The sequence below is a fragment of the Adelges cooleyi genome, unplaced genomic scaffold, assembly GCF_023614345.1.
Source record: "Adelges cooleyi isolate 19-005CV unplaced genomic scaffold, UGA_ACOO_1.1 ACOO_flye_CR_arks_rails_tigmint_CR_PRNA_41, whole genome shotgun sequence".
NCBI lineage: Eukaryota > Metazoa > Arthropoda > Insecta > Hemiptera > Adelgidae > Adelges > Adelges cooleyi.
In genome coordinates, this window is record NW_026096090.1 from 4,833,357 (window position 1) to 4,845,222 (window position 11,866).

The 11,866-nt window shown below is 27.7% G+C and overlaps 1 protein-coding gene and 1 long non-coding RNA gene across 2 annotated transcripts; one reads left to right on the forward strand and one right to left on the reverse strand.

Annotated features, from left to right (window-relative positions):
- The first annotated feature begins 880 nt into the window (after window positions 1-880).
- Window positions 881-4,065, forward strand: LOC126841818 (UDP-N-acetylglucosamine--dolichyl-phosphate N-acetylglucosaminephosphotransferase). Its single transcript, XM_050578481.1, has 7 exons — window positions 881-1,162; window positions 2,064-2,184; window positions 2,646-2,859; window positions 2,948-3,179; window positions 3,240-3,428; window positions 3,549-3,780; window positions 3,847-4,065. Exons 1-7 carry the CDS (start codon window positions 1,020-1,022, stop codon window positions 3,910-3,912), a joined length of 1,197 nt encoding a protein of 398 aa, XP_050434438.1. The 5' UTR covers window positions 881-1,019; the 3' UTR covers window positions 3,913-4,065.
- A 701-nt stretch (window positions 4,066-4,766) lies between these two features.
- Window positions 4,767-6,715, reverse strand: LOC126841894 (uncharacterized). Its single transcript, XR_007686247.1, has 4 exons — window positions 6,616-6,715; window positions 6,252-6,356; window positions 6,055-6,146; window positions 4,767-5,567 (listed from the first exon to the last, which is right to left on the reverse strand). It is a non-coding gene; the product is annotated as an uncharacterized LOC126841894 (long non-coding RNA).
- Between the last annotated feature and the right edge of the window lie 5,151 nt (window positions 6,716-11,866).

An 11,866-nucleotide genomic window follows, 5' to 3' on the forward strand; every position in this document is an offset into this window, starting at 1 on the left:
GCATGGAATATTGTTTTTGGTGACTAACAAACATCAATATGTAGATTTTCGATTTTAACTAGCCGTACACATTTGATAGATACCAATCAGCTACCTATTAAAAAAAAATAGGTGTATGGGTAATTTTTTTAAATAAAATTATTTTGTACAGTGTATCCATTGGTATTTATACTAATGGAGAATGGGCGCATTAGTCATTACTAAGCTAGGACCGACACATCATACAACTATATTTAATATGGAGCGGCACGATTTACTGATACCTATGAAAATGACAAGTATATAAGCAATAATAGTATTTGAAGTAGACAATGGCATACAAATAAAAAATAAAGATGTCGAATAATTCAATGTTATTAAAAAATATGCTGAGTAATACAAAATACTACTTCACGCAACATTACCAAACCTACTCTCGGCCAACAGCCCCTTTGCTCCTAGTGTGGGCCCACGCCCGCCCCCAGCTACCGGGTTCCGGCCCACACTTTGCATTATTTGGCCTCCCAATCTGCCAGTCCGCCCTTTTCCTAAAGCCTACTCATGGCTATTGTTTAAGTTTACACTATAGGCTGTCCTGGAAAATAATGCTTTATCTATAATATTATCTTTTGATTAGTGTTTCACGAGAACAAGTACAGCACAAATCACGATTAAAGAATATAATATATTTCATCGTGATTCGTGGAGTACGCTGTACAGACTACAGCAGAGTACAGTCCCACAATTGTAAAAAAGTATTATTGTAAACTTTGTTATCTCATTCGGTACCGAGGTGGTTATCATTTGGCCTTATCAGTATTTATTCTCCGGTGTACGTACGATAAAATATTATTTTGCTTACACAACATTTAAAAACTCAATTACAAATATTGTAATGAATATTCTATAGATTTTATACTATTATTATTGTTTTGTTTAATAATGTATTTTAATTTTTCTTAAAGTTGCAATGCGATAGCTATAATTTTTTAAAATTCATTTATTGTTCAGTCTATAATTATAATAAATTGCTGTTTATAATGGAAAATATTATTATTATTAATATCATTTTCAGTATTTTTACATTTTATTGTACGTACAATGTCATACCTAAGTTGAAAAAAATGTTTATTGATGCCAATTTATATGGGAAAGATTTAAACAAAAAAACAGAAAATAAAATGTGAGTATACATAATTTTGAAGTACACTTAACTTTGATGACTATTATTTTTGTGCTTACCATAGTACAAATGTATAATATTATTTTAATTTTCTTATAATTAATCAATTCTTAGCTAGTGGGTTTTATCTATGAAAACAGTTATTAAAATGTTTATTATTTGATAAAGGGCTGTAAGAAAAAATGACCGTAGTCAATTTTTCAAATTTTAATTTCATACATTTCAAGTAATTTTAAATATGTAAATTTGATTTTTAATAAAATTTAAACTGTATTAAATGGTTAAAGAACAATAATATATTATTATACAGAGCACAGCCTGAGAATAGACCTTTATTGACATGCATAATGCTAAATTTGTAAAATTGCTAGAAATTCGGTGGGGGGGGGGCATTATTTTACTCTCCATGTCATATATTATAATTGTTAGCCATAATGCCTTTGTGGACTTTGGATCACCGTGTTTATGCTTAAATACATAATTAAAGATTGGAAATTCAGTTGTGAACACTGCGGCAATGTCAACTACATTTTAATATTGGTCGTCACGGTCCTGTAATCACTCCTAAAACCATTTTTACAATGGATAAATTAATTTAAAATGAGAGGAACAGTAATGAGTTAGAAACCACTAGGCCCCCAAAAAAAAAGTGGCAATCACTAATGTTATTTTCACAATTAATATTTTCAAATAGCATGTCATAATATGTTTCTATTAAAAATAAATACTTTTTTTTTTTCAATAATTACTGCTAAAAGAAGGTTTATTCCTGTGAAGCACTCTGTATCTTATCCTTGTGTCTTGTTAAGTCTGAAACTTTAAAATTGTATTAAGAAAACTTTTGAAAATTTTGACTATGGTAGTTTTCCCTGCAGTCCTTCATTTTTGTTTATTGTTTTAGACCTGAAGCTTTTGGTGTAGTTACTGGATGTACGTTTCTAATAACTATGTTTTTATTAATCCCTGTTATTTTTGGAAGACACATGTTACAAAACGAAGGCAGCAAATTTCCACATAGCGAAGTAATAGTTTAATTTAACTAAATAAATTGTCAGAGGTTTTCTATGTTCTACTGTTGTAATATTAAAATAATTTTAGAATAGTACAATAATATAATTGTAGATATTTTTGGGCTAATAAATTAGTTTGAAGGAGCCAAGATCCATCAAGCCTCCCCATTTTACACTAAGTAATTTATTTATTTGCCTTGACGCAGGTGTATAAAAAACAATTTAATTTTAAAATATATAAATTAAGTTTTTACTGGTAAAATGTAATAAGTTAATTACTAAATTCCCCTTTGATTTTTTAGTGCAAGATTTAAATTGGTCAAGTAATATAATTGAATGTTTAATGTGGTCAAAGGTGAATAGTTATCTTAATTAATACCCCACAAAAACTACTTAAAAACTCAAATTTGATGGCACAAAATCTTTTTTATTTATAAGTCTACTTTACACAGTAAATTATTTTTGTGTTTTAGTTTGTGGAAATGCTTGCGGCACTTTTATCAATTTGCTGTATGCTTCTATTGGGATTTTCAGACGATGTACTCAATTTACGATGGCGGCATAAACTTTTGTTACCGACTATTGCTTCGTTACCATTACTCGTTGTATACTACATTAACTTTAACTCTACTACAATTATTGTACCTAAACCATTACGAGAAGTTGTTGGTCTGACAATAAATTTAGGTAGATAATAAACTGTTCTATGCTGTTAAATTCTTTGTATATCGTATTTTTTAAATAACTATTATTTATTACTTATTTTATATTTTAGGAGTTTTATACTATTTATACATGGGAATGTTAGCTGTATTTTGCACTAATGCCATTAATATTCTAGCTGGTATAAATGGTTTAGAAACCGGACAGAGTCTTGTTATCGCCATATCAATTTTAATATTCAATTTAATCGAGTTGACTGGAGACTGTGGCCAAGCGCATTTATTCTCATTGCATTTTATAATACCATTTATAGCATCTACATTTGCTTTAATCAAATATAATTGGTTAGTGAATTGTTATTAGTTATTTATTTATTCAAAAATTTTAACCACCTTTTTTTCTAGGTATCCTTCTGAAGTGTTTGTCGGAGATACCTTTTGTTATTTTGCTGGTATGACGTTTGCAGTTGTTGGAATTCTCGGTCATTTCAGTAAAACTATGTTACTATTTTTTATACCACAAATTTTTAATTTTTTATATTCATTACCACAATTGTTTCATTTTGTATACTGTCCTCGGCACCGTGTTCCTAGGTATTTATTAAAGTCAATTTCAAATCCATACAATACTTTATTTGAATTAGGATAAATAAAACAACTTTTTTTTTACTATTTAAACCTTATAAAGTATTAAAAATATTCTGTTTTCATTAGGTTAGATAAGTATGGAACTCTATCTCCAAGTTACGCAGAATGCAACAGTGGCGATATATCAATAATTGGTAGAATATGCTTGAAAGTTTTTTCGTTCTTTAGAGTTATCGACATCAAAGAGACGGCCGATGGGAAATTTAAATGTAACAATTTAACACTTATTAATTTGTGTTTACTCTTTTTGGGACCGAAAAAAGAAAAAACTTTAACAATTACATTGTTAACTATTCAGGTAAACCACATTACTAAACCCTTATCAAAAAGTGTTGTATTTATAATTATTTATCTTTATTTTTAGATTGTTTGCAGTATTTTAGCGTTTGTTATTCGTTACCCCTTAGCATCAATATTTTATGATGTATAAAATGAAATCGGGGAAATATATTACATTTTTCTCGTTGTGGTCAGATAATTGAAGACTGCATAAACAAATTCAATTATCAATTACTTAATAATAATGTTGACTGTTTAAAATAAACAATGTTTGTTACCTATTTCTATATTGTTGAAAAATTACTAGGTATTTTTATTTTTAAAACTTTTATTGCTTTACCGAAGTATATTAGTTGTTAAATATAAGTAAAAGTTAATTTGATTGTAATTAAATGTATTTGTTATTAATTCAAATTAATAGGTATATCAGCAACTTATGTAATTAATTAGTCCATAATTTTAAAATTATTTTTTGTTAATTAATTATTTTAGTTTAAAAAAGTTAAAAATTGCAGTTTTTTACAATGAAATAATTATTTAACTAAAAATGATTTTAAAACTGCCACGATCGATGCCTTGAAAATGTTATGAAGAATTTTAATGTTTTTTTCAAAACTTAAATTGAAGTAGGCTTAGGAACAGTACGTTTGAAGTAGAAAATTATGTTTTTGTACAAAAATAGATCCAACATGCGTTATAAAACAACTTTTATTTCTAAAAAACAATATAGACTTCCTGTCTATCAGGCTACCTAAAGTAACACAGTATACATTTCAGACCAATTTTATAATTTATAAAGTACAATTCATAAAGTTTGATAAGTCATTTAAATAAATAATAAATAGTAATAATAGAAATAATAAATGTAATAGTTTAAAACACATAAAATAATCTGGTAAAAAGTATAAATAGTATAAAATTATACTAAAGTAAAGATATTTTTTAACTAAAAATGTATATATTATAAACTAAACATCAAAATTTACAAATGTATAATTACTTGGTTTAGCAAAAAAAAATTGTACCGTTTTTTTTTTTTAATCTAGGTATTCAAAATTTTGACTACACAATTTTTCCTAACAACATCAACATAATTTCACAACAGTTTACAAATTTTCAATCTTTCAGTTAGGTCAAGATATTTTTACAATAAATTAATATTTTAATGTTATTAAGGTAAGTAAATATTAATAAATAAGCAAATACAGAAGCTACATTTATAATTTATTTGGTAGGCTAATAATTATGTTTGTCAAAATTGTAATAGTAATATACTGTTAGTATCGTTAAACTAAAGATACTTGTATTGACACTTAAAGTGTAAAAATATTCAAACAATAATACAAGTATTCAAAAAAAAAAAAAAAATTTAAACAATCTTAATTTTGTTTTAATGTAGTTGAAAATTAAAAATATTTAGCCAAATGAGATATCAGTGTAGTGGTCATAAATACAGTACAGTTTATATGGACGTTGAAGACAGGATAATAAGTTATTCAATAAATAAACAACTGAATTACAGTTGATTAATAATAAATTATAATGAGACTTTTTTAAATAAAATTAAACAAAATATAAAGAGATTGGAGGTGATACTACGATGTCTAACAGCAGGTAAACAGAAATACTAGGTGGCGTTTATACTGTTAGTCTGATACAGAATATTCTTCCAGGGGTTTTGCACAAAATCCAATTAACTTCAACAACAAATATTTAAATATAGTGTCAAAAATCCGTCTATGGATTACAGTGTCCATGGAGAAATATATGATATGTCCATTTAATCTTCCTCTGGTCACATTCTAGCTGAAAAAACAACAAATGGTTAAATAATATTAATAATAATTATAATATAAAACCAATTTTAAATGAATTACTAATGTTAACGTTTGTTAATTGTGAAGTTAAAATTAAATATAACGAAAATTGATAATGACATTTTTTTATACCATTTAACTTCCAACTTTTTATACCATTCAATTTAAATTATCTATCAATAACACTTGGAAGAGTGATTTCATGAATAGACTATATTTGTGACCGGTATATATCAAGTGGACCTAGTTTGTTATCTCATACCAATGAAGCGTAAGATCTACAAGTAAATGCAATTTTTCTTGTACAAAAACTAACAATGTTAGAAAATAGTAAATTAAATTATTAAAAAGAAAGATAATTTACATTTGATTTCTTTTTTTTTAAATACCCTATATTAGGGTGTTTTAGATTGATATTAAACTAATTTTGTATCAATATTTGTATTAATACTACAAATCTAGAATGTTTTCCATACCTAATCTATTTAGACAAATGATAAAACAATTATTTCTTCCAGTTAGTGTCGATGGAGAACTGTTCAACCAGAATCTTTGACTCATCTTAAAACTGAAAGATATGTTTTTAATAAATAAGTTAAAAGTTGAAATGTTAATTATTAAAATAATAGAGATTAAATCAATTAAAACAATTTTACAAAAAATAACTCCATACCTGTTACCACACTTAATCAGACTAGAGATAGTTTCAGGAATCGAACCGCTCTAATGAATAAGCATACCGATAAGCTTTTTATGACTTCAGACAACTACCATCATACTGTAAAACATAATTTACTTGTATTAATAGTTTTATTTAAATAGGATGTAATAATATTGTCACACAAATTAGTACAATATAGTGTATGTCTGAACTTTGTCGCTAGGTACTATAATTGATAAATATATTATGTTATTCATAATAAATATTGCAAGTTTATATTATGTGAAAATAAGAGTTTTGAATTATGAATTAAAAAAGAATTCTAATAAAAATATTCATTTAACATTAATAAGAAACGAAAGTAAATTTTATTTACCAATAATTATCGTTGTCGTCATATGAACTAGTTGGTTTTTTGTCATTATAAATGTATCGTAAAAATGTGTACTATTTAAGATAATATAATATATTTTAACACGGTTATTTTTTTTATCATTTGAATTATTGCCGTTTAGTTCTAGAGATAACAGTTAACTCTGACAAACGTTAGTTATATTTTAGTTACTTTTATTGTGATAGAATTGGCAGACTGATAGAATGTGATTTTATATTTTGGTGTTTCTGGGTTGGTCACGCTGATAAAATAAAAATTGTGTTATCTTTTGGAAGAACTCTTATCTCTTATCATTTTTTGGAAGAACTGCCCTAAACACGAAAATTATCACGATGTAGTTATCATAAACTATATCGGGATAACACCACTTTTCCCAAATTGCATACGTTACCAAGAATCAATTTTTCCATTTTACTCTTTTTTCTAACTACTAATAGGCAATAATTGACCTGCCGCACACTGGAGCAAAAGGTCCCCAAACTGGCAAAAAATAAATTTGAATTTAAACTACGAACAATTTAGCAGTATGTAACAATACTTTATTATATTATTTTTGTTTGTGCGATAACACGGTTAAATAGGTCACGCTATTTTAGTAACATGGTTAATTTATTGCTCGCGACCAAAATATGATATTATGGCACTATTATTATATTATATTTTTGCCAATTTTGGAGGCCTCTTGCCCCACTGTGCATCGATAAGAAATTTGTCATAGGCCTAGTTAACACCGCACACGTAGGTCACGTTACCTGACCATTATTCTGTGAGGTAAAAGTTAAAACGGTGTAAATGTATTAGTTCATTATTATAATTGGTCAGGCCAGGTCATATTTCTTTGCTTTCCTCACCAATAAATGGCCGTTGACAATAATAGCGTTTCTGATGTAAACAGTTTTAGCTAATAGGCCGTCATTACGAATTGAATTTTATGATAAGATTTAAAACATAAAAGTGATATATTATGTTTTTACATTCAATTATTCAAATACGTTCATAATATTATAGTATTGTTAATATTATTTCAAGTTATAACAGTTATTAATTTATTATAATGGGCTTGAGACAAATTTAGGACACATGGTGTAAACATAAAACGTTTATAAGTAAGGCACCTATTGTAAGGTGTATACCTATTATAGTTATAACGGTGTAAACTAGGCCATAGACATTGGTAATTTATACAATTTGGGAAAAGTGGTAGCAATCCGGAAACATTTTTGAGAAAAAAAAATTATGTCATCTGCTCAAGGGCAGTTAACTTTAAATTTTATTTCTTAAGTATGTAAAATAAGTAGTTAGCAACATTTCAAAATCTTAAAGGGTGGTTTTCTTAGAAACCCAAGTTCCGAAAATAAATTAAACAATAACCAAATATAACTGCCAATTTTCAAGATAGGAGAACGATTCTTTTTTTCGTATTATTAACCCAACATTCACAATTTATATTTTAATTCTGACATTTTATTGCTTTTTTCTACTTTCATATATGCGATTCAGTTAGGTAAGGTACTCGATGAGGCGACGTCTCAGTTCGCGCGGCGCGTGATGGCGAAAAAGGAGGAGGTGGTAAGAGTCTGCAGAGAACAGGGGTAGCCCGGCGGGGCTGAAAAACCAAGGTGATGCTCGGCGGCCGATGCGGAACCGAGCAGATAAGCAAATGATGTACATAATGCATATAGTATTTAGCAGTTAAATGTGGACCGAAGGCTGCAACCTTTTCTGAATTTTCAGGAAGTATAAATTATTAATTACAATTCAGTAGCACTTTTTAAATTGTGGTAAACCAATGGGTAACTCTCTCCGAAATAAACAACCTAGCTAAACCACCAAGAGTCGAGACTATTAAAATTTAATAGGTACAATTGTATAAATATAATCATGATTACAAATGGAAGGATTGTCGTTTGAGTTTTCTAACTAAAGTTTAGACTAAACTAGAGTTTCCTAACTCGCAGCCGGTTTTACCAACTATTGTTAAATACACTCTTAAGTCTTAACACAATGTTAGTTAACAATTCATATTTCATTTAAATTTAACATCCGGTTAAATTAAATGAGCTACACATAAGACCATAACATTATTATTGTTAAATTCTATTTGTTAAGTTAACAAAACGTTAGTTGGGTTACCAAAGCGGACCTCGATTGCAACGTTCTCATTGGTTATCAAGATATGTGATAACGGATAAGTGATTGTATTTTGTAACTTTTTATATACCTACTCAGTTTGAATTAGAAAGTAGAAAACAAATTAATCTCACCGTTTGTAAAGTCGCAGTTAACTTCTATTTCATAATTGTTTGCTCTGCTAAAATAATAAAGTGATAATTTTTCTATTTGATTGTTGTTAGTACGACAATATAATTGATGTATATTTTTAGATCATTGAATGTATGATAATTTGCTGATAGAAACATTAATAGCTTATACTTATTTATTTCAAACATCATTTATTACTAATTATATTAAGTACAATAAAACGAATAATCCGAAATCACAATGTAGTACCGGTTAGTGTTCTTAAAATGCACTTACGTGTTATTTATTTTATAAGAAACAACTAACTCAACAAAAGTCTTGCACTAAAATATAAAAAATGTACCCTATCTTACGGTACTTAAAAAATGTGTAAAATTGTTATACATTTTATATAAACTTTATAAAATCATGAATTTGTTTTTTAATCTTTTAGCTAATTAAAAATTTGAAAAACAATAATTGTTTAAGGGGATTTTATGTTTTTAAGGAGCTTTGTATAGACAATATTAAAAAAAAAAAAGAGAGATTTTAATAAATTTCGACCATGTCAATTAATTTACCTGTTAATTTGTATAAGCTTCAAGGTATTATAATTAATACAAATAATTTTTTCTATGAGTAAAAGCCATGTTGGCTTTATTTTAGACGAAAAAGCCAGACAAAATTTCAACTACATAATATGATGCGGTCCAATTAAATTTTTTTTGAAGAGATTCGAGTTCTCAACTATGTGTTATGCAGGAAGCCGATTTTCATTTAAACATTTCAATTTCTTGTAAAAAAGTAAATAAATTAAATTTTCAATTTTTTTCAATTTTAAAACCCAATTTTTTTTTACATAAAACAGAAATCGTGTACCTTACCGGAATTAAAATCGGACTGTCCTAAGTCTGTCTGGCTCTTTGGTCTAAAACATCTAAAAAGCAGATCGTTATGTTAGATCATTAAATTGTCTACAAAGAATGTTTGTACACATTTTTCCAAAAATGCATTATTATACGAGAAAAAATTTAACATAACTTTTTTCATTTATTCGGATAAACTGGTTTTCTACGGTTATTTAAATATATTTGATAAACGAGTAGAACGTGTTTAATATATTTTTTATAAATAAAAATTAATAAATCGTCTTTTAATTAATCAAAGACAATATCAATACAAATCAGTCTTAATAATAAGTCAATAAGGTTGACCAGGATCTAATTTTTTTACGGTAATTATATTTTATATCAAAGAAGATGATTTTTTTTAATTTAAATATGGCTTCGACTACTAGGTCATTAGCCTTTAGTTTACATTTACATTTACATTTTTTAGTACAATATTGAATTTTACAGTTTATTACATAAGTTAAGTAATTTAATGAATTTTAGAATGTTTTCTTCGTTGTTTTCTTTTAGTGCGTTTTGAATGTTGTTTGGCTGGTTGAGTATGTGGCGTTCGTTGTTGTAATTGTTGCATTCTATAATGATGTGTTTCATGGAGATTGGTTTATTGCAGGTAGAACATATTGGCTGAGGTTCGTGGTTGAGTAGGTGTGCGTGGGTAAGGTGGCTGTGTCCAATTCGGGTTCTTGTAAGTATTATGTCCTGTCTTCTCGTCAGTGATACGTTTGAAAGCCATTTTTTGGTTGTTGTTTTAATTTCTCTTAGTTTATTACTGGGTGGAGTGTCTTTCCATATATTTTGCCATTTTTGGTGGAATCTTTTGGTGATTTGATGTGTAACGTCATTTGAAGTGATTTCTACCAACATGAAGATGATTTATTTTATACTGTTCCCAGTTTAACAATTTCTATAATATATCTTTTTAGCGATCTATTAGTAAAAAATGGACGATCGTATGAAATGTTTTTTTATTATCTATTTTGTAGGCAATTTAATTTTATAAAATAAAAAATTAAATAATAAATTAAAAAGTTGTATACTTAATATATTTAATAGACATGCATTAAGGAAGGAGGGGCTGGTCTCAGCCGTCCATCTACAACGTACCAGGGACGTGAGATTTATAAATTGATTAGCCATTATTTGTCAATATATAATTATTTGACGTCATAAGGTTACTATAGTAAGTAGGTATTATTATTATAATAATATACATGTATGTTATTCTAAGTTTTTTGTCTACTGAGTTTTATTTCTGAAAAACAGGACTCAAAACGTGGAGGTATGTCGTACCAATTATTATAGTCTTGCTTTGATAATGGTATTAGTTGAAACACGCTTTATTATTTCAGGAAAAACGGCAGATAGCAATTGTATATTGTACGCAGATTGAATACTTACAGTCAACAGAAACGTAAGTCGTACCATTGTATTATTCCATTGCACAGACCGAACCAGTGATCCGATAAGCAATCTAAAAACAGATTTGAATTCACCATTTGAGTTTACTTATGATTGGTCAGGGCACTCTTTTAACTTTAACCCTTTCCAAATTTGAAATAATGTTCAAACGTGTTTTATACATAGTAGGAATAAGATATCAAAAAAGTACCCTAACCGATAATAAGTAAACTTCATGACGAATTCAAATCTGTTTTCAGATTACTTATCGGATCACTGGTTCAGCCTGTGTGATGCAACAAAAAATGTATGTTATATTAACTAAAATGGTTTTTACTCATAGACAAAATAATTTAAATTAGAAATAATACCACGAAGCTTATACAAATTAACCGGTAAATTAATTGACATGATCGAAATTTATTAAAACAGAAAAAATGTTCATGCTTAATAGTAATGTGTATAACAGAATGTAAGTTATTGAAGTAATGTTTACCATTGTCCAATACCGAAATATTGATATCATCCAATTTCACTATTGCTCTAACGTCATCCGTCAATTCAAGTGCATTCAGTGGTTCATCGCCGTTAAAAAACTTATTTATAAATTCTATTACCGTTTGCCGGTGGTCTTCACTGGTGATAGAACTATAGAAGCTATCACCAGTGAAACCAAGTGCTAA

Coding starts and splice junctions, on each gene's coding strand:
- LOC126841818 (XM_050578481.1), top strand. CDS start 1,020: ATGGAAAATATTATTATTATTAATATCATTTTCAGTATTTTTACATTT. Junction 2,185..2,645: donor GCAAATTTCCACATAGCGAA/GTAATAGTTTAA, acceptor TTTGTGTTTTAG/TTTGTGGAAATGCTTGCGGC. Junction 3,180..3,239: donor GCTTTAATCAAATATAATTG/GTTAGTGAATTG, acceptor CTTTTTTTCTAG/GTATCCTTCTGAAGTGTTTG.